The 25,167-nt window shown below is 45.5% G+C and overlaps 5 protein-coding genes across 8 annotated transcripts; 2 read left to right on the forward strand and 3 right to left on the reverse strand.

Annotated features, from left to right (window-relative positions):
* Positions 1-1,128: 1,128 nt before the first annotated feature.
* Positions 1,129-13,291, reverse strand: LOC6503471 (pneumococcal serine-rich repeat protein). 3 transcript variants are annotated; one of them, XM_001964282.4, is made up of 10 exons: positions 13,036-13,291; positions 11,476-11,861; positions 10,691-11,405; positions 9,622-9,750; positions 8,600-9,418; positions 7,977-8,495; positions 6,706-7,917; positions 5,419-6,639; positions 4,105-5,362; positions 1,129-4,046 (listed from the first exon to the last, which is right to left on the reverse strand). In XM_001964282.4, the coding sequence occupies exons 3-10, from the start codon at positions 11,333-11,335 to the stop codon at positions 3,982-3,984; spliced, it is 5,868 nt and encodes a 1,955-aa protein (XP_001964318.1). In that variant the 5' UTR covers positions 11,336-11,405; positions 11,476-11,861; positions 13,036-13,291; the 3' UTR covers positions 1,129-3,981. The 3 variants fall into 3 exon arrangements, with proteins under 3 accessions (XP_001964318.1, XP_032308696.1, XP_014760951.1); XM_032452805.2 differs by having other exon boundaries at positions 12,771-13,291; XM_014905465.3 differs by lacking the exons at positions 10,691-11,405; positions 11,476-11,861; positions 13,036-13,291 and adding an exon at positions 9,826-10,248.
* Positions 13,292-13,637: 346 nt separating this feature from the next.
* LOC6504173 (histone acetyltransferase Tip60) lies at positions 13,638-15,892 on the forward strand. 2 transcript variants are annotated; one of them, XM_014905718.3, is made up of 5 exons: positions 13,639-13,792; positions 13,856-13,982; positions 14,041-15,298; positions 15,436-15,648; positions 15,711-15,892. In XM_014905718.3, coding segments are annotated over exons 1-5 (1,659 nt in total). In that variant the 5' UTR covers positions 13,639-13,732; the 3' UTR covers positions 15,712-15,892. The 2 variants fall into 2 exon arrangements, with proteins under 2 accessions (XP_001964319.1, XP_014761204.1); XM_001964283.4 differs by having other exon boundaries at positions 13,638-13,792; positions 15,436-15,892.
* On the reverse strand, positions 15,794-16,538 carry LOC6503470 (augmin complex subunit dgt4). Its single transcript, XM_001964284.4, has one exon. It carries the CDS (start codon positions 16,444-16,446, stop codon positions 15,889-15,891), a length of 558 nt encoding a protein of 185 aa, XP_001964320.1. The 5' UTR covers positions 16,447-16,538; the 3' UTR covers positions 15,794-15,888.
* A 200-nt stretch (positions 16,539-16,738) lies between these two features.
* On the forward strand, positions 16,739-19,344 carry LOC6504174 (tRNA (cytosine(34)-C(5))-methyltransferase). The gene is made up of 3 exons (XM_001964285.4): positions 16,739-16,924; positions 17,010-18,837; positions 18,907-19,344. Exons 1-3 carry the CDS (start codon positions 16,865-16,867, stop codon positions 19,230-19,232), a joined length of 2,214 nt encoding a protein of 737 aa, XP_001964321.1. The 5' UTR covers positions 16,739-16,864; the 3' UTR covers positions 19,233-19,344.
* A 1,124-nt stretch (positions 19,345-20,468) lies between these two features.
* LOC6503468 (thymosin beta) lies at positions 20,469-25,167 on the reverse strand. Its single transcript, XM_001964286.4, has 4 exons — positions 24,932-25,167; positions 21,085-21,223; positions 20,906-21,019; positions 20,469-20,739 (listed from the first exon to the last, which is right to left on the reverse strand). The coding sequence occupies exons 2-4, from the start codon at positions 21,221-21,223 to the stop codon at positions 20,600-20,602; spliced, it is 393 nt and encodes a 130-aa protein (XP_001964322.1). The 5' UTR covers positions 24,932-25,167; the 3' UTR covers positions 20,469-20,599.

Below are 25,167 nucleotides of genomic sequence, written 5' to 3' on the forward strand. Positions count from 1 at the left end.
CATTTTGAAGGGGATCCCCCACGAAAATTGAAAAAATTTGGAAAAAATATTTTGTGTCAGGATTTTGATGCAGAATGATGAGAAATCGATCCACTAATCGATTAAGGTATTCCGCTCAAGGATCGGATGAGAATCGGCTGAGATATAGCTATGGATGTGGGCCAAGTGCGGAAATCCAGCATTTTGAAGGGGATCCCCCACGAAAATTGAAAAAATTTTGAAAAAATATTTCCTCTCAGGATTTTGACGCAGAATGATGGGAAATCGATCCACTAATCGATTAAGGTATTCCGCTCAAGGATCGGATGAGAATCGGCTGAGATATAGCTATGGATGTGGACCAAGTACGGAAATCCAGCATTTTGAAGGGGATCCCCCACAAAAATTTAAAAAATTTTGAAAAAATATTTCCTCTCAGGATTTTGATGCAAAATGATGGGAAATCGATCCACTAATCGATTAAGGTATTCCGCTCAAGGATCGGATGAGAATCGGCTGAGATATAGCTATGGATGTGGGCCAAGTGCGGAAATCCAGCATTTTGAAGGGGATCCACCACAAAAATTGAAGAAATTTTGAAAAAATATTTTGTGTCAGGATTTTGATGCAGAATGATGGAAAATCGATCCACTAATCGATTAAGGTATTCCTTTCAAGGATCGGATGAGAATCGGCTGAGATATAGCTATGGATGTGGGCCAGGTGCGGAAATCCAGCACTTTGGAAAAATATTCGATATAATCGTAGTAATCGGATTTCGATTACCATCAAATAACCTCTAATCTCAAGTAATTTGAACTCTTGATCTTTTTTTGTTAATTTTTATTTCGATTCTCGACAGAAATACACTTCTCTCCAGTATATTATATTTTAAACACATTTTTAAATTAAATGTCGATTTCCCGAAGAAATAGGTTGCTGTTATCGATACTTGATCGAAACGGGGCAATCGCGGTAATCGGACCTTTTCATTTCTTTTTTCATTTTTATTTTTTTGTGTGTTTTGAGGGGACTGTACCGCCTTTAAATTCTAATGCCTTTCGCTTACTAATTTTTTTGTCGCTTTTTTTTAATTTAATTTTTTCTCCGTTCGCATGTACAAATATTGGTATGTATAAGTTATGTTTAGGGGATGGGGGATGGGGGTCAGGGGTGACAGGGATCTGGGCCTGGGGGGGATCGGCAGAAGTAGTGTATGTAGTCGAGGAGTACATATGTATGTGTATATATATCTATGATTATAGTTCCCGCCGTGATCTCTCGACTAATTATTTCTTTTTTTCTCTTTCAATAATTATGTTCTTGTATTTCAAACTCAACAAGTGCACTAAAGACGAAAATAATGCCAGTTTGAACATCCGATAAGATTATTTCGATTATTTCGATAATTGTTATTGGTTTTTTCGATAAAAAAAAAATACCGCTAGCTACGATAAATCAAATTCTAGTGTTTGGTTTGGTTTCCGGCTTCAAAACTCCAAACTCCAAGCTCGAGGATATTATTTAAAAAAAAAATAATTATTAAAAAACAAATCCTTACTATTTAGTTTTTGGGGGGAGAGGATTAAAAAAAAAAATAATAATTCCTGATTTAATGTGCCTGTCCAATCTGATCCTCTTACTCTGTAAATTTTTGTTTCTTATTTTTTTTTTTTTGGTTGCATTTTTTTTTAAGAGTCACATTTTTCTATTTATATACACATACACACAACTACAATATATATTTTACATAAATACACACACATAAGAAACATTGTTTTTTTTGCTTTTTTTCTTCTTCTTTTTCTCGGTATACAACTATTTTTTTCTTGTTTTTTATATATAATATTTCAGTGTTAGTTTTTAGTTACGATCCTAGCGTACAATTTAAGTTCAATTTTTATTTTTTAATATTTTTTTTTTTCAAACTTTTCGTTTTTCGTTTTTTGTTGTTTTGTTGTTGTAGCAACAATTATTTTGTTTTTTTATTATTATATATAATGTACTATAACTATATATTATATAGTTATTTTGTTTTTTAATTGTTTCTAAAAAGTTGTTGCAGTGTACATTGGCTTAGTTTTTTTGTTTTTTTTGACTTAGTTGTTCTATATTACGTAATGCGCTTAGATCCTCCTTAATAGGCGTGGTACAAATAAATATATATACTCATTAATATATTTTATAATTTATATATATATATATATATATAGATCCTCCCTGCAACTTAGTTAAAAATTTATTCTCTCTGTGGCTTTATTTTGATTCTGTTTCAAGTTATTATTTTTTTTTGTTTTTACGGATGACAGGACATGAATTAGAAAGGGACAGACGACAACAAACTTAAATATATATACTAATTGAAGAATATATATATATATATATCATTTTTTTTTTGGAGAGCAATATCGAAGCAAAACATTTGAAAACATATTTATTTTTGACATTTTTTATCCGGGTCTTAGGCTTAGGCATTCATTTTTAATTTTTAATTTTAAGCTTTAAATAGATTTTTTAGGTTTCTTCTTCACTATCGGCTTAACTTCTTTTCTTTTCTGACATTGTTTCCATCTTAGAATTAATCGATTTTAAACGGTTAACGTTGCATTATCAAAAAAAAAAATGTAATATTTAAATATATATATATATACGCGTTTATATATAATATAATATATTTTAGTTCCTAGAAATATAGCGATTTAGTGGCGCTTTTATGCTACGAGTTCACTTAACGCCTACTTTGTTTCTCTTTCTGCTCGGCTTCTTCCCTCTCTTTCTCTTTTTTCTCTCCTTCTCTTTCTCATTTAAATTATTAATATTAAATGTAATATTTAGTGTTTAATTTTAAACTCTCTAACTCTCTGTCTCTCAGCTAAACGGCGGCATTTTTCGTAAGTGCATTATAGTTTTTAGAATCTGGTATCCTTTATCTTTATCCTCTTTATGGCTAGCCGGAGCTAAGGACCTACTCGAATCCTTTAAATATTCCATTATTCCATTATCATACACCCTCCATCTCTCTTACACTTAAATATAATATATATTCTTTAATATTTAATATTTATCAATGCAATCGAAATATCAAATTACTTTTCTTTTCTTTTCTTCTTTTTTTTTTTAAATATTTACACGCGACTCGGTCTACCAACTAAGACTTTAATCTTAAAACTTTAAACTTTAGATTAGTTTTTAGTTTTTTTTTGTTTTTTTAAATATTTTAGCTCGAGCGCGCGCTCTCTCTCTCTCTTGATTTTTTTTTTGTAAAACAAAGGCAAAAAATAATAATTATAATTATAATAATAGGCAATTGTAATCATAAGTGAGTAATAGTTAATAGTAGTAGTTGTTGTTGTATGGTAGGGAGCCCGCAGGTTGTGTCTAAAGTACAGTTATAAACAAAAAGCAGATCCCAAATGCTCAAATTCCATTCCAATTCTTTCAACTTTTAATAAATATTCCAACTCTGACTCTGACTCTCTTCTTGTCCCGTTAGATTCTTCTCTATAATTCACAGCTGGGAGAACTGTCTCTCTCTCTCTCTATATCCTAAACTCTCTTTAGTTCCTATAACTATGCCACTCACACTCACACTCATCACACGGCATGCACTCAAACACACTCTCTCTCTCACACTATAAGGGGGGGTACTGCTCTGATAGATCTACCGCCGCTCTCTCTCTCTCTCTCTCTTTAGACCGTTATTTAGCATAAAAGCGTATCGTTATAGCAATTATTTATAATGCATGCGCATAATCGGTATATATATATATATGTGTGTGTGTAAACGATGATGGCCCAGCACAACAATTACAAAAAAAAAAAAAATAGGGGGTAATATGGTGTAATAATAATAATAATAATAATAATAATAATAATAATAGTAGTAGTAGACAACGCCAGCCAGGCCAGACATGCAATCCAAACACTGATAGCTATCTGCTCCTCCATCAGATCCATCTCTTAACTCCTATTCTGATTCTGATCCTCGCATCCTGATCCTGCCTAAGTCTCTTGCTCCTGCTCGTTGTAGTACGTCACATACTTGCTATTGGCAATGGCATTCCAGGCTATCAAAGGTCAAAGGTCAATTATTATTATCCTTTTTAGGGAAAGGGATCTACTCACTGTTGGCTATGTAGTCCACTATCAGCTCCGTGTTGGTCATCATCACCGGTCGCGTGGAGGACGGCTGCTGCTGCGATGGCGGTAGGACAGTTACTCCCTCTGGTGGCGTGGGCGTGGCAGGATCCGCCCGCATATCCGCCATAAAACTCAATTCCTGCAGGCACTCCTCATCCTCCTCCTCGTCCCCGTCATTGTACGCCATGTAGACGGCCGCCTTGCCACTGGGATTCTTGATCCGCTCCTGGTGGTGGACCGGCTTGGACTCCTGGGAGTTGCTGCGACTGCAACTGGTGCTCCTGGCGGCGGCAGCTGCCCGGGCAGCGGCTATGATGGCCGCCTCGATGTCGTTGCACGTCTCCAGCTGTTGCATGGAGATGGCGGCCACATTGGAGGGCAGCATCTCCTCGCTGCTGCTGGCCTTGCTCAGGAAGTGATTGACGTGCTCCTTCACGGACGTATTGGCGGCGGCATAGATGCCGCTATCGGCCGATTGATTGGCCAGCATCCCGGAAACGGAGGCCAGGCAGGCGCCCACATTGCCCGATGAGGATGAGGACGCCGAGGACGAGGAGGCCGCCGAACCGGAGGCGGTGGAAGATATGGAAACGGATGACGATGAATTGGAAGCGCTGGCCGAGGGCGTGGACGAGTTGATCAGACTGACGGCGCTCGAGGAGGAGGCGGTGGCCGCCGCATTCGACGGCGACTGGGCCGCCTCCGCGGATATCGAGAGCATGTCCAGGCTGGCCGAGCTGTTGACCACATCCGATGCGGTGCCAGAGTCGTTCAGCTGCTCCTCGTTGGGTCTATGTTTCTCGGCCCTCGGCTGGCGATCCTCCTCCTGCTCCTGTTCCTCCTCCTCCGGATCGTCCTGCTCCTCCGCCTCCAGCTCCACTTCATTCGAGTCCACCTCTGGCTCGGTTTGTGTCTCCGTCTGCTGCTGCTTGTTGGAAGAACTCAGACTCTTCTCCTTCTCCTTGTCCTTTTCGTCCATCTCTGGCTCCTGCTCCTGCTCCTCCTCCTCCTCCTCGTTGTCGTCGAAGAGCTTCAGCTCGTCCTCGTTAAAGTCCCCGAAGATGAACTCGTTGTTGCCACGACCGGCAGCGTCACGGTCATCGTTCAGGATGATCACTGCCCGTCGTCCGGCGGTGGGTTCCAGTGCTCCGCCACTGGACTTCATCGTCAGCTTCTTGGCTCCCTCCGTCTGGGTGGCGGCCGTTGACTTTTGGGTCGTGCTGGTGGCTGTGCTGGTGGTGGCCTGCAAGGAGAAAGGGATTAGTGATAGTCCAATGGGAGATTCTGGAGGATACCTACCTTGTGGGCCACTGGAGCCTCATCCTGACTAGGCTTCGCCGAGGACGACTTCTTGCCGCTGCTGCTCGGCGACAGCTCCTTGGACTTGCTCTTGAGCTTGGAAGTCGACGACGATGATGACGAGGAGGTGCTGGACGCCGACGACGACGAGGCCGAGGATGAGGCTGAGGCGGAGGAGCCTGCTCCTAGAACTGAGGTAGAAATGGCCGACTGCTTGGCCGCCGCCGCAAAATTGTACAGCGAGGAGGAGGTGGAGTTGGAGCAGCCCGGGGTGGAGGCGTGTGCGGTGGTTGTGGGCGTGGCAGTTACCGCCACCGTCAGGGACACATTGTTGGTGCTGTGCCGCTTGACGGTCTTCTCCAGCGCCGGGTACTGCTGGTCCAGGTTGCTGCTGGTGCAACTGTAGCTGGCATCGTGCTCCACGCTCTTGGACTTTTGCAGCGCCGGCGGTGACGGGGTGAAGCCTGTGCTGGCGGAGCTGGCCACCGAAGGTGCTACTCCTCCTGCACCTCCTGCTCCTCCGCCACTGCCAACGATGGTAATGTTCGCGATGTCCGCCGGGATGGAGGCCTGGCAGGACGGCAGCTCCGGGGAGGTGAAGCTGGCCTCGGCGTCGCTGCTGCTGCTGCCGCCGGGCGTGGCGTTCAGGCTCTGGGAGTAGGACGGCGCCGAGATCTGGCCGCCGGGATTGCCGCCGGCTGCCGGCTGAGTTGCGCTGCTGACCACCGCTGACGCGGAGGAGGCCGGTCCTGGCAGCTCTGGGAAGTCGGGACGGGTCTTGGACTTGCCGCTCTTGCCCAGCTCCAGCTCTGTGTCGCTGGCAATGGCATTGTTCATCGCCTCCTGCTTGTTCCGGGCAATGTCCGCATACGAGATGGGCGCCGGCGACGGGCTGCTCTGCTTGCCCGGCTTGGAGGAGGCACTCTGTCCTCCTCCTCCTCCTCCGGTGGCTCCTCCACCCTTCTGCTTGTTGTTGCCACCTCCGCCCAGGCTCTTCTTCTTGCCCGTTTGGATGGGCAGCGAGTGGACAGAGTCCAGGTCACTGGAATCGGACTTCTCGGAGGGCGGCATCGAGGAGGTGGACTTCCTTCGGGAGCTGTCCACCTGGTTGGCCACCGCCGATCCACCATGATGGTGATGATGGTGGTGGTGATGATGGTGGTGGTGGTGGTGGTGGGGCTGCTGCTGCTGCTGGCCCTGTTGGTGGTGCTGGTCCTGGTACTGGAAGAGAGATAGGATTACAATTAGAAGGATTCTGATCCTCTAGAGACTCCTCCCGACACCCACCTGGTACTGTTGTTGTTGTTGTTGTTGCTTGTAGTAGCCTCCGCTTCCGACATTGCTGCCTCCGTTGTTGTTGTTGTAGGGGGTGTAGCAGTGCATCCGCTGGGACATCATATTGGAGGATGCCGACTTGGTGATCTGTTGCATCCTCTGGAGATTGCCCCCAGTGTGGGCGGCAGCTGCCACAGCGGCATCATCCATGGTCACCGCCCGCTGCTTCTTTGGTTTCTTCTTCTTGGTCACCACATGGAACTCGGCGGTCTCCGAGAGAACAGTGTTGAGGGCGTCCAGCTCGGACATGCGGGTGAGGGCGAGCGGCAGCTTCTGACCGAGACTCTCCGGCTCGGACCAGGTGGCCGCCACCTCCTGGTCATTGCCCAGGTACTGCAGCTCCTCGGTGCCCCACGAGCGGCGTTCCCCCTTCCTCTGTTGCGCTCCTCCGGCCGATGTGTTGCCGGCACGCACTTGGACAGGTGCAGGCACAGCCTGGGGCTGAGACTGCTGCTCCTTGCCGCTGTTCCTGCTGATGTCGGAGGAGGAGTTGTGCTTGCCAGTGCCGGAAGGGCCAGTGGACCCAGAAGAACCCGATGATGGCCCATTGTTTGAACCCTTCTTCTGGCGCATCATCTCCGTGGTGGCCGACTGGCGCTTCAGATCGTCCACCTCCATCTTGGAGCAGCTGCGCAACTCCTCCAGCGAGTTGCTCTTCTTCAGCTTGTTCTGCTTCTTGCGCTCCTTCTTCTTCTGCTGGGCGGCCGCATTGTTGCCACCCCCACCTCCGGCACCATCGTTCTCAATGTACTTGACCAGCTGCTCGACAGGATCCTTGCCCCGGTAGCCGGCCTGCGACTCCACATCAACGGTCTTTGTATTTCGATCCTGTTGCGACTTCTTCTTGGCCTTCAGCTTGGTGCTGGGCTGGGCTAGACCGGATCCAGCGCCTGACACGGTTACAGCACCGCTGCCCGGTGCCTGCTGGAGCTGGCTGTAGGAGGCGGCCACTGCCGCCGCCGCCATGGCCGTGGTGGTGGTGTTCGGTCCGGTGGAGAGCATCTGCCGGTGGACGGCCGACGAGGTGGGGGCACTGCCGCCCACCGTGGTAGTGATCAAAGCGGTGAACTGGTTCCCATTTCCATTCCCATTGGCGGCACTACCATTTCCATTATTTCCTCCATAACCCTCACCCAGAGCGTTGCCATTCTCGTCCAGCTGGCGCTGGAAAAGGGAGAGATTATTAGTCTTCCTCCTGGTCCTGGGGGATATCCCCCACTTACCGTGGTGGCCTTGCCACCCAGAGAGGCAGCCGCCGCGGAGGCAGCTGCCGAAACCATGCGTCCTATCTTCGCCGGACGCAGCTCTCCGCCGCCCATCGCCTCCGATGGCGAGGCCGAGTTGGCCGAGGAGGACGAAGTGGATGCCTTGCCGGACTCGGAAGCTGGCAGCGATCCAGCACCGCCGCCGTAGACCGACGAACAGGCTGTATAGTTGTCGTTGAGGGAGACATAGCCCGCCTCCACTTTGCGCTTCTGCTCCTGGTCCATGCCCAGTCCAAACTGGCCGGTGAGGGCGGCCAGGTAGTAGGCCTGCTGCTGCAGCTGGTTCTCCAGGACGGCAAAGTGGACTGGATCCTCGACAGAGGCCTCCTTGTAGGCGGCACCCTCACCACTTTCTCCCTGGTGGCTCGAAGGCTCCTGCTGCTGCTGCTGCTGCTGGTTGGCGAGACTCTCGCGGAGCAGCTTGGCGCCCATGAAGGTCATCGAGTGGGGAGTGGGCGGCGCATGCTTCTCCAAGTGCTGTGAAAAGAATAAATCGAGGAATTAGTGGTGGAACCTTAACAGGATTAGTGCTGAAGGACAGGGTGGAGGGATAAGGGACATTAAAGCCAATTAGGACTCACTTCCAGGAGGTAATCGCGTCTCACCGGCCTACTGCCGTCGTCCTCGTCCATCAGGAACTGGGCCGTCAGCGTACAGTTGTCCACCTCCCCCAGCTGGCTGGGCAAACTGCAGCAGCTGCTGCCCGATCCTCTCGAGGCACCCGCCGTCTCTCCCCCCATCTCCTGTTGTTTCGAATGCTTCGAATCCATCACTGTTGCGTCTATATTATTGACACTACTGGGTAGACTTCCTCCTTCACGTTGTCGTCCCGAAACTGATGAGTTTTTGATCTTTTTGGAGGTGCTATTGTTGTTGTTGTTGTTGTTGTTGCTGGATGAGGTGGTTATGGTGGAGTTTTGGTTATGCTGATGCTGATGCTGATTCTGATGCTGGCGACGATTGGAACGACCAGTTAGCTGGTAATCACAGTTGAAACGTTGGGTGGCTGCCGTTGCCGCCGCTGCCGCTGCCGCCGCCGCCGCCGATGTGGTGGCCAGCTCGCTGCGGTGCGTCGCCTCGACGAGATCCTGCAGGGATCCGCCCTGCTTATGCCGGTTCTGTGTATCTGTTCCCGACTGCCTATAATTTATGGCGTTCTGATGGTTACTATTACTGTTGTTATTGTTGTTGTGGTGATGGTACTGATGACTCCCTGCAGACTGATTGCAACTCCCTCCTCCTCCTGCACCAGCTCCACTGGTACTGGTGCTGGCCACTGCTGATGATGAGGACGCGGATGAGACACCGGTGGCTGCTAAAGCCGATGGATTGAGTGTGAGGCAGGTTTTGATGGCACGATAAGAGATCTCCTCGTCGTACTCGGCCTTCTTGAGCATTTGCTGGAGAAGGAAATGAGATGATTAGATAACTTTCCAGACTCAAGACTCAAAAAGCCCTCTTCCCATCCCCCAATTGTTTACTCCAAAAAGAATCTGCTTCATCAGCCAGTTTCTATGGGGCTATGTGAGATTCTTGGGGAAGGGAAGAGACGCCCCCTTCGATAATAACAATATTGAATCCGAGATCGGACCGATATACTCACCAGAAAACGCTCACTCTTGTTCTTCCTGTCGCCAGGATTGCGATACCAGTAGGCCTCCTCCAGTAGCTTCTTCAATGATGCGTCGTCGAGATCATTAAAATCGCTGTCCTCCCAAGCATGGTTTTTTGTCTAAAAAAAAATCAATTAAAAAAATATTTAAATTTTTTAAGAAATATGCAGACACACACACACATAGAACCTAACCTCAAAATGGGCGTTGCAAGTTGGTGCAAAAAAAACACATGCCCTTCCAAAACACTTCCAAGCCAAAAGCCAATTAAAAAAAAACTCAAAAACACAAAAAACACCAAGAACGGGGAATTAAATCTTTTTTTTTGTGGTTTTTCTTTTTTTTCTTGTCACTTATGAGCTCTGTTTAGATAAAGCTTTGCGGTTTATGCTTCTCCTTCTTTCCGATTTACATATATTTTTTATTTTTATTTTTTAAGAAAATATTTTATTTTTAATAATATTTTTAAAACAAAAGAAACAAAATAACACTCGGAGCACCCTTATTGGAAGACTGAACTCTTTCCAATGATCCAAAAAGGAACGTGCGAAGGCGCCTGTGTGCCGGCTTGCGCCTAACGGTACACTTCCACGACTGCGCCACTAGCTTGCGCTCTTTTCGCCACATCCTCTCTCTCATCGCTCTCTCTCACCGCTAATTCTCTTCCAACCTGATGGATTGTGTCCCCACTAAAACCCCCCAATTTCTGGAATGATTATTCGATAGTTTCCATTTCGCCCGGCCTAATTTGAATATTTCTTTAAAAAAAAAAAAACCCTTTTTTATCAAAAAAAATTGCTTAAAAATTAGCACTTATTATTTTATTGGAAAATAATTAGTCAATAATGAGTATCGAATAGAAATCCCATCCTCACCATAACCAGAATTAGTTTAGAAATAATATTTAATAATTTCTTAATAAAGATACCCCCTCTTTAACATAAAATACAAATTATACACATAGTTAACTTATATTTATTAAATCTTTTAATTTAAAAAAAAATAATTAAGAAAAAAAAACATAAAAGACACCGATATTTTGGAAAATTTTGAACTCACCTTTTTCTTTTTCTGTCGCTTGCCGACATTCTGGTCGTCCTGGGTCTTGCCCTTGGCGGTGGCCCCGTACTGCCGACACCTGAGCTCCGGCCGCGTCAGCTCCGCGCCAGGAGTGTCCCCCAGCAGGGCGAAGACCTGCGAGAACGGTGCCGGTTCGCTGGTGGCGTGATTAGTGTTATGACTATTACTAGGGGAGGTTGACTTCGCGGGGTCACCACTACTACTGCTGCTATTGTTGGACTCTATATGATTTTTAGCTGGTTCTGGTTTTGGAGCAGCTGTTGCTTCTCCAACTACTCCTTGGCTGTCGTCTGTTGTTGACTTGGATGGCTCCATCTCCTCACTGGCATCCTTTGGTCGCTCTCCATCGGCTTCTGACTCGTCGTCGGCGACATGGTGAGACATCATGGTCATTAGCTGCTCCTGGGAGAACGGCGTCGGCGTCGTCTTGGTCGAGGTGGTTGTGGTGGTGCTCTCGCTCATCGTCCCAGATGCAATCGAGACGATGGGCGTGTCCGGAATGGGTAACTTTCCAACGCCTGTCGCTGACCCACCACCTGCTCCTGTTCCTGCTGATCCTGTTCCAGTGGCCGCAATCCGCTCCGCCGATATGTCCGATGCTGACGCCGTTTGTTCATTGTTCATCTTTTTGTTGTGGCATGCAACGCGGCAACAGGCTAGCGAAACAACCAAATGCCATTCGAATTCCTCGAACCTGCGATTGAATGGATTTGGGATTTATCGGATTACCCGGATTAGTTTAGTTTAGTCCGAGAGATACTTACAAACTGTTGCTGCCTCGTCGTGTCCTCCTGCCACCTGGTTGCTCCTCTCGCTAATTCTCAGGTAGCACAGCTGCCAAGGCGCCGTCCGGACGCCACAGTGGCTGCAACTGGTCTGCTTCTGCTTCCGATTTGCGTTGCGCGATATATATGGACAGGCTATGGATGGGATGGATTCTCTATTGTGCCTCAGTTACTGTTGATCCTTCTGCTGGTGACAGGTTTTAGTCCTGGGCTCAGGCTCCTCGCCCTCCTTCCACCCGTGGCATCTAAAGTGCGTCCTTACCGGAGAGCACCTGCGAGCACGGGGACTGGCACCCGGAATACGGATGCGGATTTCAAGCCACAGCCCACAGCTAATACTGTGCTACTGTTTTGTGCTCGTGCTTCTGTCGAAATGGAAGTGGGAGGTTAGGACATGTGTACAAAGTATGATGCTTCACAGCAGGATGCCATTTTCTATCCCCAGAGGGAGTCCTTGTCAGGATATCAGGATTTTAAAGGAATATCTAATAGATATATTATCAGACTATGGGTGTACTTATCGGGATAATAGCTATGGAAGAGTATCTCAAGGATTAAGATACAAAGTGGAGAAGAGTTTCAGGAGCAGATTGCCAGAAATTATAATTTTTTTGTATAAAAATTTCAATAAAAACCAATACAGGGTATAGGATATTCGATTATATTCAATTTTTTTTTGCTCTTCCTTTTGGTGTTGTTATTCTTGTTGTTGTTGTTGCGGTTATGCGGACAGCTGTGGCAGCAGCAGGGGGAGTGGAACAACAACAACAACTGGGTAACTGGGTGGTTGTGGTGGAGCTATAGCTGTTGGTTAGATTGGCATATTTCCCTGTGGCTTCACATTTCGCAAAAGAGTTGCGTTTTTTTTTCAGTTTTTTTTTTTTTTTTTTTTTTTTTTCCTTTTGGCTGACAAGCCGCGCAGAGTTGCCAAGTGCGCCGAGGCCTATTTTTTTTTTTGGTCTAGGGTTGCCAAGTGGCGGATGTGATTAGGATATTAGCTAGATGCCACCTCCAAATATACTTAATTAATGCATCACATTCAAGTCGAGGTTAAAGTTCAGACGTATTTCTGTCACTGGAATAATATATGTATATATATATATTCCGCACCAGGTACTCGGTCGAGTCGTTCGAATGGGAATCAAAACGGAGCTGTGACAACCAACCCTGCGGCTGTTGTCAGTGGCAACACTAGCGCAAAACACGTCATTTTGCCACACAGTTTTTTTTTTTTTTTCTTATTCTCGATTCTTGATTTTTTTTTTTTTTTTTACCCTTGCAGCGATATTTGACACTGGGGCCGGGCGATGGGGGCGTGTTTTTTTTTTAGAGGCGTTTAAGCCGCCTTTTTCCGTTTATCACAGTTGTTATTTACTGATTTCGCTGATACATACGCCAGCTGTATAACTTTCTGCGCACTCACACAATTGTACTCCTACCCCCCTCTTCCCTATATCATACACACACATACACTCACTCACACACACACACACACACACACTGGCACACACAAACTGTGTACATTTTTCTGATTCTGACCTTCTCGGCGACGTTTTGAACCAAAAGGAACAACTTTAAAATGGTCATTCACGCAGCGACTGCAACAGTTCGATAATCGAGAATGCTTTATTATCCCCGCGACATACAGGCGTATGTATGTGGGCGTGCAATGGGGGAATTAAATAGTTTGTTTAATTGCACGGGCACATGAAAAAATTCCGACCGAACAGAACACTCTTTGGAATTATTGTTGTGTTTTGCAGCACTTGGCCAGCGACGCTGCGCAGCACTGGTCATCGATATTTTTAAACCTCTGATGTCACTAGGGATGGAAGAAAACTATCGATATGCAACAAACTATTTATTAAGGATTATAAAAGATATAAAGAAATGTTCATTTATTATATATAGTGTTTTATGTATATATATAGATTTCTCTTTTTTTACATTGATTTAAAAATAAACTTACAGCTATGAAAAATGATCATCATCTATATATTATCAATCCAAAACTATCGCCAGTTGTTTTAAAAGTACTATTTTGTAATGTAGAACTATATTCCATAAAAAACTATTCTCAAAACGATTAAGAAATACATTTAAAGTTATATTTTTAAAATACTCTATGTAGCTCTACCGATAGTCGCAGAATTTTCATTACGGGATAGTGCCATCACTAGGCTGCTTGTGTTTTGTCCCCTATTTTTTATATTAAACGAGAATATAAACAAAACAAATGAAAATTAACAATAAATATGAGTTCGATGACGATGTGGCCTCCATATGCGAGTCGACGGTGGGTGTGCCCCAACGCAGTGTATTCTCAAAAGACTAAACATTCCACAAATTGCTATTCCAGGCTGCCTTAACGGAGGGCTGTCGGTTACCCGTAAGGATGCACAAAACAGATGACTGGCCGCTGGCGGAGATTGTGAGCATCAAGGAGCTGGACGGTCGGCGCCAGTTCTACGTGCACTATGTGGACTGTAAGTAGAATAGATATACTTGTTAGTTTGGATGATTCTTAGTCCTTGAATCCCTCAGTCAACAAACGTCTGGACGAGTGGGTGAACGAGGAGGATCTGTATACCCGCAAGGTGCAGTTCCCACGGAGAGATGGCTCCCAGACTGGCACCAGTACGGGAGTAACGACTCCGCAGCGGCATCATTCCCTGGCGGGGAGCGTTTCCCGGCCTACTTCTCCCCAACATCCTGCGTCTGGAGGTGCGGCCAGTGGGCCTGGAGGAGCAGTGTCAGCATCAGCATCAGCATCGGCAGCAGCTGCAGCAGCAGCGGCATCAGCAGCAGCCGCAGCAGCGGCGGCGTCGGCGTCGACGGGAGCAACTCCTGTGGCAAGTAGTGGCGGCGAGCTGGTAAACGGCAACAACCTAGCGGCAGCCCTGCAGAAGCGCATCAACCGGAAGCGGAAGGTGCACGGCGGTTCGGCGCACGGACATCACGCCTCCCAGGCCCAGCAGCAGCATGCCCATCCTCAGACGCCCCAGACTCCCACCACCGCCACACCCGTTCACGTCACAGGCGATGGCCTGATCAGCGGGGCGGCGAACGAGGATGGGGACGGGTCGCAGGATGGGAAGATTCCAACGCCCCGGCAATCCGGTAGCATGGTCACTCACCAGGACGACGTGGTCACCCGCATGAAGAACGTCGAGATGATCGAGCTGGGCAGGCATCGAATAAAGCCGTGGTACTTCTCGCCCTACCCGCAAGAGCTCTGCCAGATGTCCTGCATCTACATCTGTGAGTTCTGCCTGAAGTACCGGAAGAGTCGCAAGTGCCTGGAGCGGCATCTGTCCAAGTGCAATCTGCGCCATCCGCCCGGCAACGAGATCTACCGGAAGCACACCATTTCCTTCTTCGAGATCGACGGGAGGAAGAACAAGGTCTACGCCCAGAATCTCTGCCTCCTGGCCAAGCTGTTTCTGGATCACAAGACCCTCTACTATGACACCGATCCCTTCCTGTTCTATGTCATGACCGAGTTCGATTCCCGGGGCTTTCACATTGTGGGCTACTTCTCCAAGGAGAAGGAGAGCACCGAGGACTACAACGTCGCCTGTATTCTCACGATGCCACCGTACCAGCGCAAGGGCTACGGGAAGCTCCTCATCGAGTTCAGTTACGAGCTCTCCAAGTTCGAGGGCAAGACCGGGTCGCCGGAGAAGCCACTGTCCGATCTGGGCCTGCTGTCCTATCGCTCGTACTGGGCGCAGACGATACTGGAGATCTTCATTAGCCAGAATCCGAACACGGAGGGCGAGAAGCCAACCATAACGATCAAGTAGGTCGTTTATTATTTTTTTAGTAGATTTTTAGTTGTTTTTAGAATTAAAATTAATTGTTTATTAGTAGGGCTTAGTTTATTAATTTTTTAAGACTAATTATGAACCTAATAACATACATTCCATCAACCTCCAGCGACATCTGCGAGTGCACCTCCATCAAGAAGGAGGACGTGATCTCCACTTTGCAGAACCTCAACCTGATCAACTACTACAAGGGCCAGTACATAGTGTGCATCAATCGGGACACCATCGAGCAGCATCGTCGGGCGATGGAGAAGCGCAAGATTCGTATCGATTCCAAGTGCCTCCACTGGACGCCCAAGGACTGGTCCAAACGCTCCAAATGGTAATTACTAATCGGCTTCTGTGGCTTTTTTGCGCTTAAACTAATACCGATTTTGTTTGCAGAACGCTACCGCCGCTTGTAACCCGCTTGCGCCCGCAGATCATCACCGGATGTGAGCCAATCTCTGCTCCTCCGCTGCTATCACGCTTCTTCGAAAACTAGGCATTAAAGAGAATTAATTTTAAATCTATTGTAATTGTATAAATGGCGTATATATTCCAAATATATTTATGACACGACCTAATCGCGACCTATACGCGCCGGTTCCGGGCGGGGCAGGAGTTGGGCCACCAGTTGGTCCATCGCCTGCACGGTGGCGATCTCCAGACCGTTCTCCAGCGTGTCCACGGCGATCCGAAGGGCTCTGAGAGCCTCATGGCTCTCGGCAAAGTTCTTCTGCTGTTGGCTGAGCTTCTGGCGGCATTTGTGCGACGATTCCAATTGCTGCTGGCAATGTTCCACCGTTTTTGGGTCAATGGCGGCCGGACGCTGGTCGCTGGAGATCTTGGCCCGCATATAGGCCACATCCTTTACGGCCTGTTTGCCTATCTCCACGTCGGGCTGGCGCTTGGCGTCCAGGGCCACGCGCATGGCAATGCACTTGGTTAGGTTGGCCAGGCGCGCATACTCCCGCTGGTATTCGCACTTGGCATCCAGCCAGAGACGCGCTTGCTCCGCCACCTGACGCTTCACGTTCCGGGCGTCCTCGTTGAAGCGCCGCAATGCCTCCAAGTGCAGATACATCTGTATGTCGGTCAGGCTGCCGTTGGCCATGCTTTGTGTAGGTGGTGTCTCCATTTTAGATCTTAACTTTTCCTTCGCGGCGTTTTTGATTCTGGCGTTGCATTCGATAAGTTAACTGATAACTTGAAAGTTTTCTGATAACTGTAAGCTATGCCTCTATCGAAATATCGATAGGCAATTGTTTCGGCGAGTTAAGCCAAATACGCAATATTGTTAATAATTATATAAATATTCATAAAATTCATATAATATTTTAGGTTTAAGTTTCAATTTAAAGACATATATACGCTTTCAAAGACATATTGATAGGACTATCGGTTATAGGTTTGAAACTCCAACGATCTGGCAACACTTGACCCAGAGGCTTGCCACCCGTCATCCAAACACGTGTTGCCGGCTGTTTCGCGCTGGAAAATAAATAAACGTTGCTTTCTTGGTTTTTACCCATAATTTAGCTGAAACATATATATAAATGGGGCGTAATAAGAAAGGAAATCCCTTTGCGGCGAGAAAAAGGCAAAAGCGCGAAAATGTAAGTACCCAGAAGCGTCTTAAACGCTTCAACAAACACACTTTCCAATTGTGTACGAACGCCAACCATATATTTTCCGATTCAGGGACCCGAGAGGCCTGATCGTCGTGCCCTGCCCTATGAGGAGATCAAGCGTGATAATGCATTCTTCATCAAGTACTACCACCTGCAAAAAATCTGCGCCACCGAGGAGGAGTGGTCCCAGTTCCTGGAGTCCATTCGCGACAATCTGCCGACCACTTTCCGGGTGACTGGCTTCAGGGAGGAGGCGAAAGCCCTGCTTTCCATCATTGAGACGACATTGTTCACGGAGTATGTGCGGGCGGTGGCTGAGCTGCATCAGAAACAGCCGGAGGAGGTGGAGCGCCCGCTGTGCCTGCCCTGGTATCCGAACGGATTGGCCTACCAGCTGCATCTCACCCGCAAGGACATCCGACGCTCAGAGCCGCTCTATCGGCTGCATAACTTCCTGATAGTTGAGACAACGGCCGGTGGTATTAGCCGGCAGGAGGCCGTTTCCATGATTCCGCCCATTGTTCTGGACGTTAAGCCCACGGACAAGGTGCTGGACATGTGCGCGGCGCCAGGATCGAAGACGGCTCAGCTTATCGAGGCCCTGCACGCCGCTCCCGAGGAGCACAAGATCCCGCCCGGCTTCGTGCTGGCCAACGACGTGGACAACAATCGCTGCTACATGCTGGTCCACCAGGCCAAGCGGCTCAACTCCCCGTGCCTTCTGGTCACGAATCACGACAGCAGCGTCTTCCCCAACCTTCTGGTCACTAATCCGGACAACTCCAAGGCCATCCTCAAGTTCGACAAGATCCTGTGCGATGTCCCGTGTTCCGGGGATGGAACGCTCCGCAAGAATCCCGATATTTGGCTGAAATGGAATCTGGCCCAGGCCTACAACCTTCATGGTATCCAGTACCGGATTGTGCGACGTGGCGCTGAGATGCTGGAGGTCGGTGGACGTCTCGTGTACTCCACCTGCTCGCTGAATCCCATCGAGAACGAGGCGGTGCTGCAGCGCATCCTCAAGGATGCGGACGGTGCCCTGGAGCTAGTGGATGCCGGGCACTTGGTGCCGGGCCTAAAGTACAAGCCGGGTATGACCAACTGGAAGCTGGCTACCAAGGAGGTGGACCAAATCTTCGAGAGCTTCGACGAGGTGCCGGAGAGCCTGCACACCATTATCCGGCCGGGCATGTTCCCGCTGCCCGCCGACGAGATGGCCAAGATTGGCCTCGAGAAGTGCATCCGGGTACTGCCGCACCTCCAGGACAGTGGCGGCTTCTTCGTCGCAGTTCTTGAGAAGCGACGCCAACTGAACTTCGAGAAGAACGATGTCGTTGAGCTGGTCGAGCAGAACGAGAAGGCCAAGCAACCGGTGGAGACGGAACCCAAGCTGGACGACCGTGGCAACCCGATCGAGGATAAGGCCGTGCCGTGGGGTCCGCAGCGGAAGCGAAGGCGCCTCCACGGCTACAAGGAGGATCCGTACGTATTCTTTGGCGAGAACGATCCGGACTACGAGGCCATCAAGGAGTTCTATCAGCTGGACGGCTCCCTCAATCAGCGCTGCCTCCTGACGCGCTGCATCACCGACAAGAAGAAGAACATCTACTACTGCTCCGAGCCCATCCGGGATCTAGTGCTCAACAACGAGCACAACATCAAGATCATCAACACGGGAGTGAAGACATTCGTGCGCTGCGAGAACCGGCACACGGTTCATCCGTACCGGCTGGCCCAGGAGGGTCTGCAGACCTCCAACGCCTTCATGGGCGAGAGCAGAAGAATCCGGATCGAGCGGGATGACCTGGTGATGCTGCTCAACTGCACCGATCCCACCAAGCCGCCCTCAACGCTGGAACTGAATCCGGAGACGCAGCAGCGCTGCAAGGAGTTGGGTCAGTACATTTTTATCCTTTCTTTTTCATTATTTTTTTTTATTAAAAATAAATAATTTGGAATTGCAGGAGTCGGTAGCTGCATCCTGAAGTATGTGGACGAAAGATTCACACTGTTCGTGGTGGGATGGCGCGGCACCTCCAGCCTGCGGGCCTACGTCCACAAGGACGAGACCATTCACATCCTGCGCCTGCTGGGCGCCGATCTTAGCAAATTCGAGACGAACAAGTACGAGGAGGCGAGAGCCGCTGCTGCTGCCGCGGCGGAAGCTGCCAAGGAAGGTGACGAGGGCGATGCTGGCCCAGAATCCGGATCAGAATCGGCGGAAGAATCGGCGGGAGGTGAAGCGAAAACATCAGAAAATGGAGCTAAAGACACGCCCATGGAGAGTTAGTTTAAAAAGTGGAACTTCCCAGCACACACCCTAGGATTTAAGCTGATTTTTTATAGAACGAATCAAAAAATATATAAAAAGTTGCTAAGCATAGTTCATATGCTATAAAATATTACTAATCGAGGTACTTTTATTGCAAATTTTAATCGAAATTGGCCTAATTGTTACAATAATTTATGAAATGAAAGAAACATCATGATGGAAGGTGACGAAAGGTGATGAAATCATCGCCAAAATATCTATTTTGTGACGAAAAATCTCTTTGTATCTTTTAAAATCCAATAATACCAGAAAAAAACTAACTCTTGACGAGTTAAAAAGACAGGTGACGAACGCCTTTTACTTTTATTATAAAATAAAATAAATCTTGTCACGATCTCGCAGATTCCACTTATAATTTATGCAAAAATGCATAAAAATCGTGACTAAGTATTAAATAAATTAAAAAGCCACAATTTTCCGAATCTACGACTTGAAAAGATACATTTCCTGAAAATAATCTCAAAATCCACCAAAAAAAACCCATTTTTTTTTGTTATAAAATGTTACATTTATGTGTTTTTTTTATTTTCCCAGTATAAATATATCGTATGTAAAGTATATAAAAAAAAGTTTATTAAAAAATTACACATACTCTTTATGTAGATGGATTTCTTCCTTTTTTTTTTATCGCCTTCTAGTCAGTTTTTTTTTTTGTTTTTATGTTTTATACGCATTTTTACGTGATTTATGTCTTTTTTAAAAAGTATTTCTCAAATATTTCTGCTGTTTCTACTGCCTTTTTTTTTTAAATGCATTCCATGTTCCGAGTGAGTTGGCTGTCGTATTGCTTATTTTTTGTGTTTTTTTTTGTTTTTTGTTTCTGAGTTTCAGTACAGAAATATATATTTGTGTATAATATGTGTGTTTTAGGGGTATGGGGGGATAGACGAATGTTTATTTTATGTTAATTACGCTTTTAGGAATGAGACTTACTCGCCGCAGCGACAGCAGCAGCTTTGTTAATAATACAAAAAAATTTATTGCCCAGAGCAACAGAATAAAATAATAATAAAAATAAAATAAAATATATATAGAAAAAAAATTAAAATTTTTTTTTTTAAAACAAACGGAATACGATATAAAATAAAATACTTTTGTTTTTTTTTAAAGCAAAGATAGCAAAAATCACGACTTCGTCACTAGTGTGGATGGTTCAGAATGGGTGGTTGCACGGATATATTAGCAGTTCAGATATCGAAAAAAAAATCAGGAATATATATATTTTATACGTATAAAGAGTGTGAGAGATGCGGCGAGACAAGAAATATAATAAACGACGACGGGAAGGATCGATTTGGATCTGGATTCTGGATCTGGATCTGGATCTAAGCCTTCTTCTCGGCCTCGATGACCTCCTTGGTGGGCAGCACGTTCTTCTCGTTTGTCTCGGTGTGCTTTAGCTTTTTCGCATCAAAGTTCTCGATGCCGGCGATGAACTCATTCTTCTCCTTCTCCTGTTCAATGGCTACAATTTCAAAAAAAAAAAATAAATAAATAAATAAATAAAAATAATGTAGAGTGCGTGTGGAAAAATGTAGTTGCAATTGGTCAAGTGACATTGGCCATTTAGGGTAGGTTGCTGCTAACCCGGCCAGACCGAGACCAGATGGCTTTTATGGCCAGAAACGCACCTTCCTTATCGGGCAACGGGTTCTTCTCATTGGTCTCCGTGTGCTTCAAGTTGTTCTGATCGAACGCCGTGATTCCCTCAAAGATCGACTTTTGGGTCTTCTCGGCAGCCACATCTGTGTATTAGAAAAAAGGGGGGGATTGGATTGGATTACAATAGAGTTGGTTTAAAACCTCTAACCTTCAGCGGTGGGCAGAATGATCTTCTCCTGGGTGCTGGCGTTCTTCAGCTTCTCCGTGTTGAAGCCCTCCAACTGGCTCTTCAGGTTCTCGGCCACCTTGGGCAGGTCCTTGAGGGCTGGTGCAGCTGGGGCGGCCATCTGTTAAATAAACAATTTATAAAGGGGGGATATTATTAGTTTTTTATGTTTATTTGTTGATAAATTTTATGAAGAAATATAAAAAAATACGAAAATGGCTCTAAAAAATCTCTAAAAATAGACAAAAAAAATTTTTAGAGCCAAGAAAAAGTGTTTCTTTGTTTTAATAACATAAATTCTGTTTACAGATCAAATTTCAAAACAATCATTGGAGTAGTCTTCGAGTTATGATGGGAACTGACACAAAAAAAAAACATAAATTGTGGGAAGAAAACCATAAACCCTCTTCAAAATTAAAAAATACTCAAAATAAAACACATTTTTCCCCCCTTCTTTATTATTTTTATATATTTTGTAACAGGCTTTGTTAATAAATGGCATGTTAATAAAGATAAAACCTAAACAAATACGATAAATTACAGTGTATTTATTGATAAACACACCTCTCTTTGCCAAACAAACAAAATAAATTGCAAAAATGCCACAAACAGCGGGTTCTTTATTTATTTTCCCAGAAATATCAAAGACCTACAATCTTGTGGCGATTATTATTTGACTTATTGGTTAAAAGATAGCGAAAGGCAATCGAATTTACAATAATATTCGAAATTAAGTCGCTTTGAGGGCATTACGAAATATAGTTTTTATTTGGAAGTAGATACTATTTCAGATTCCGAACGGAAGAGGATACTGATGTTATCGATGACTAATATAACGGTAGTGTGTTTTTTAATAAATAATTCATTTTCTTTGTGAGTTTCTCATTCGATTAGTAACTCGACAAGAAAAAAAGTTAATCATGCGATAAGGATGACTCAACACACACACAAATAAATGCGCAGCAAGGACGATGATGATGATCCCCCCCACTTAAGGGGGGTCACTACTTAAATATTAAAATATAATTTTTATAAATTTTATTTTTTAATTATTATTTTTTCGTAAAAATGTAAACTTTTCCAAAAAAATATACAATTTTTTATTTTCTAAACATTTGAATTAAAGACCCCCCCTAATTATGATTAAGCTTAATCGGAATGCGGGGGAGAGAGAGAGAAAGAGTACTGCAGTAGCGAAGAAAGAGTTCAGCGAACCTTCCAGCGGGAAGAGATTAAGTCTCAAATTGTTCCAAGTGACTGTTTTTTTTTATTGTTTTTGTTTTTGGTTTTGTTTGTAAGCGCTTTTTTTTTATTAAACGGCGTAGCCCGTCTTTGTTTTAACACTCGGCCCCCCCTTATCAGCTGGGTGTTCTTGAGGTTGAACTGCATTTTATCACGTTTATTTTTAGTTGCAAAATTCGAGTTGCGTGCCCCATTCCACGACACGATCGTATTCCATTCTGGAATTGCCATTGGAAAACAAAGAAACGGCATTGTATTGGAAATGGATTCCAAGTCAAGTCGATATTGCATCCGTTACAAGGGCAGCGACCGCACCAAAATCGAACAAAAATAAAAAAAAATTAAAAGTGGAGAAAAAATAGTCAGGCAGTCGAAGCAAATCTATATTTATTTGCACATTTGTGGCCATAAATGGTCGTAAAGCCGAGCCTCAAGTTGATTGACTAACGGCGGCCTAACTGGCTCCTTCCAATCGCTACCAACATGGTTTATGCGTCTCATTTATCGCGAACTAAATATAATTACACATTGCTCTTATGTAAAAAATACATAAGATTTTAGTATATTAGAAATATGAGTACATAATTAATAAGGGTTGAGAATAAGGGTTTCATGTACATAGTTTTTGTTTTTTGTTTTTCTTTTTTTTTTCGTGTAATCGCGATCTCTACAATGTATGTACCATTTAAGCTTGGCTCTCTTCGGGAGAGGAGAGAGCGCTCCTCTCTCTCGCTCTCTCTCTCTCTTTCCAATTTACATTCGATTAATTGCCAATGTAAGCTGGGTGTCAGCTCCTTCCAGTAAACAAAGGAGAGGCCAAAAACAAGCATATAATATGTATATATGTACAGTTCATGTACATACATGTTATGTGCAATGCAACAACTCTGCATACATACAAAATGAGCTGATTTTGGGGGGAGGTGGAGGTGATAGGGGGAGGGGTGGTGTTTGCCATGAATCAACTTCCAACTTCGAAATATGGTCACCCCGCTTTAAAGCCGCCGATGAATCATACGGAGCTATATAGTTGCTTTTGTTTTTGTTGCTTTCATTTTTGTTGCTGCTGCTTCTACCCACACACAGCTGTGCTGCTTCTTGCTCCTGACTTGTGTAAGCTTTCCACGACGCTCATTTCTTTCCTCTTTCCTCTTTCTTTTTCCTGTTTTTGTTAATTTCTTTTTATATCTACATTTTTCGGGTTTATGACTTTGCTGTTAAAGGGGGAGGGCGCCAGGAGGGGGGGCGTTGCCAACGGCGCCTAGCAGCCGTAAGCAAAAAAAAAAATCCAAAAGAATTTTTTTTTGGACAAATTTTTATTTTTTTTTTTTTTGGTTTTTTTTATTTTTTTTTTTTAAGGCCGGCCCAGAGAAATGAGTCAAAGCCGCTGATGCGTGGCACCAGACTGGAAGAAGAACGGAGTTTAAAAAGGAGAGAGCGACGAACGCGACGAAGGAGTGGAGTAGGTGGCAGGAGAAATGAGAAATGACAGACACGTCCGCTTTACACCCTCTCTCCCACCAACTCCTACACATGCAGCTGCAGCAGGGGCGTGCCGAGGATATTTTCAAGGGGATTTTTAAGTTTCAACTAAAAAATGGCAAATATTTTTATTCAAAAAGATAATAATATATAAATTAGTTAACCGTTAGTCATTTAACCCCCAAAATGATCCCCCACCCCCCTTTGTTCTGCGGGACGCCAGTGTCTGCGTTAGTGATGGGGGTGAGCAGAAGAAGAAGACGCCAAAAAGGAGAGAGGGCGGCAAGAGAGCGGCTGCGGCTGGGACTCGCAATGAATTTTAAATATGCAGGCGGCAGTTGCACATATTTTATTTCAAAATTGGATATATTGGATAATGGATACATTTTTTTTTTTATATTTTTTGTGACAATGAAGCGATGATGCCGCCGCCACGCCCAGATAAATTTTGCAACTCACACAGACACATACAAACACACACATGAGCAAACATGGACATGCAAGTGCATGACTTGCGCGCCGTTCGTGGGGAGGATATACACGTACGTGTGCCCCGCCCAAACACACACAAACAAAATGCCGGCCGGCACTCACACAAACACACGCGCACGTACGCCAAAAATAAAAGGGGGGAGGGATAGCGGCTCTGAAGTTCAAGCCCCACACACACACACACACATACACAGCAGACTCCACCGCAAAAATACAAAAAAAAAAGTCAACAAAAGCAGACGGCGACAAAAGCGCTTTAACAGCTGCGCTTGTGCCACAGAAAATGACAAAGAAGTGACGATGATGATGGATAGAAATGAAATGGACAAAAAAAAAGAGAAAAAAAAGAGAAAAAAAAGAAAATAAGTAACGGACTAGCACAATAAATATTTATAACAAATCCGCCACTGCCGTTTTTTGCAATCAATGAAGAAGCGCAGTCAACAAAAAACCAGTTAACTGGTATCTTCTTCCTCTTCTTCAACTTCTTCTGGCTTGCAGACTTTTTTCCCCCACCCCTCTTCCCCATTTTTTTTTTGAAGAAAAGAAATTGCCGGTTTGCAGATTGAAAATAAAAAAAAAAATAAAGAAAAAAATTGAAAGCTCGGCTCACCTTTAATTTGGTTTTTTGGAGTTTAAAAAGAAACAGGAAGCTGGATCTGGGTGGGTTTATATATATATATATACTATCGTATATATATGTGGTATACACTAGGATTTTGATTTGACACTTTCTGCAAAAAAATACCCGGACTGATTCCTGGCGAAGCGCACAAAGTTTTGGTTCGGCGTTACTTTCAGTTTGAATTGCTGCGAAAAGTTGAGCGGAGAGCGAAAACTCCGCTTATA

Source organism: Drosophila ananassae, chromosome XL (assembly GCF_017639315.1).
Source record: "Drosophila ananassae strain 14024-0371.13 chromosome XL, ASM1763931v2, whole genome shotgun sequence".
NCBI classification, from domain to species: Eukaryota; Metazoa; Arthropoda; class Insecta; order Diptera; family Drosophilidae; genus Drosophila; species Drosophila ananassae.

Coding starts and splice junctions, on each gene's coding strand:
- LOC6503471 (XM_001964282.4), bottom strand. CDS start 11,335: ATGAACAATGAACAAACGGCGTCAGCATCGGACATATCGGCGGAGCGG. Junction 9,419..9,621: donor ACAAGAGTGAGCGTTTTCTG/GTGAGTATATCG, acceptor TTCCTTCTCCAG/CAAATGCTCAAGAAGGCCGA. Junction 5,363..5,418: donor AGGCTCCAGTGGCCCACAAG/GTAGGTATCCTC, acceptor TTCTCCTTGCAG/GCCACCACCAGCACAGCCAC.
- LOC6504173 (XM_001964283.4), top strand. CDS start 13,733: ATGAAAATTAACAATAAATATGAGTTCGATGACGATGTGGCCTCCATA. Junction 13,793..13,855: donor CCTCCATATGCGAGTCGACG/GTGGGTGTGCCC, acceptor TTGCTATTCCAG/GCTGCCTTAACGGAGGGCTG. Junction 13,983..14,040: donor CTACGTGCACTATGTGGACT/GTAAGTAGAATA, acceptor TGAATCCCTCAG/TCAACAAACGTCTGGACGAG.
- LOC6503470 (XM_001964284.4), bottom strand. CDS start 16,446: ATGGAGACACCACCTACACAAAGCATGGCCAACGGCAGCCTGACCGAC.
- LOC6504174 (XM_001964285.4), top strand. CDS start 16,865: ATGGGGCGTAATAAGAAAGGAAATCCCTTTGCGGCGAGAAAAAGGCAA. Junction 16,925..17,009: donor AAAGGCAAAAGCGCGAAAAT/GTAAGTACCCAG, acceptor TTTCCGATTCAG/GGACCCGAGAGGCCTGATCG. Junction 18,838..18,906: donor GCAGCGCTGCAAGGAGTTGG/GTCAGTACATTT, acceptor TTGGAATTGCAG/GAGTCGGTAGCTGCATCCTG.
- LOC6503468 (XM_001964286.4), bottom strand. CDS start 21,223: ATGGCCGCCCCAGCTGCACCAGCCCTCAAGGACCTGCCCAAGGTGGCC. Junction 21,020..21,084: donor CATTCTGCCCACCGCTGAAG/GTTAGAGGTTTT, acceptor TCTAATACACAG/ATGTGGCTGCCGAGAAGACC. Junction 20,740..20,905: donor CCCGTTGCCCGATAAGGAAG/GTGCGTTTCTGG, acceptor TTGAAATTGTAG/CCATTGAACAGGAGAAGGAG.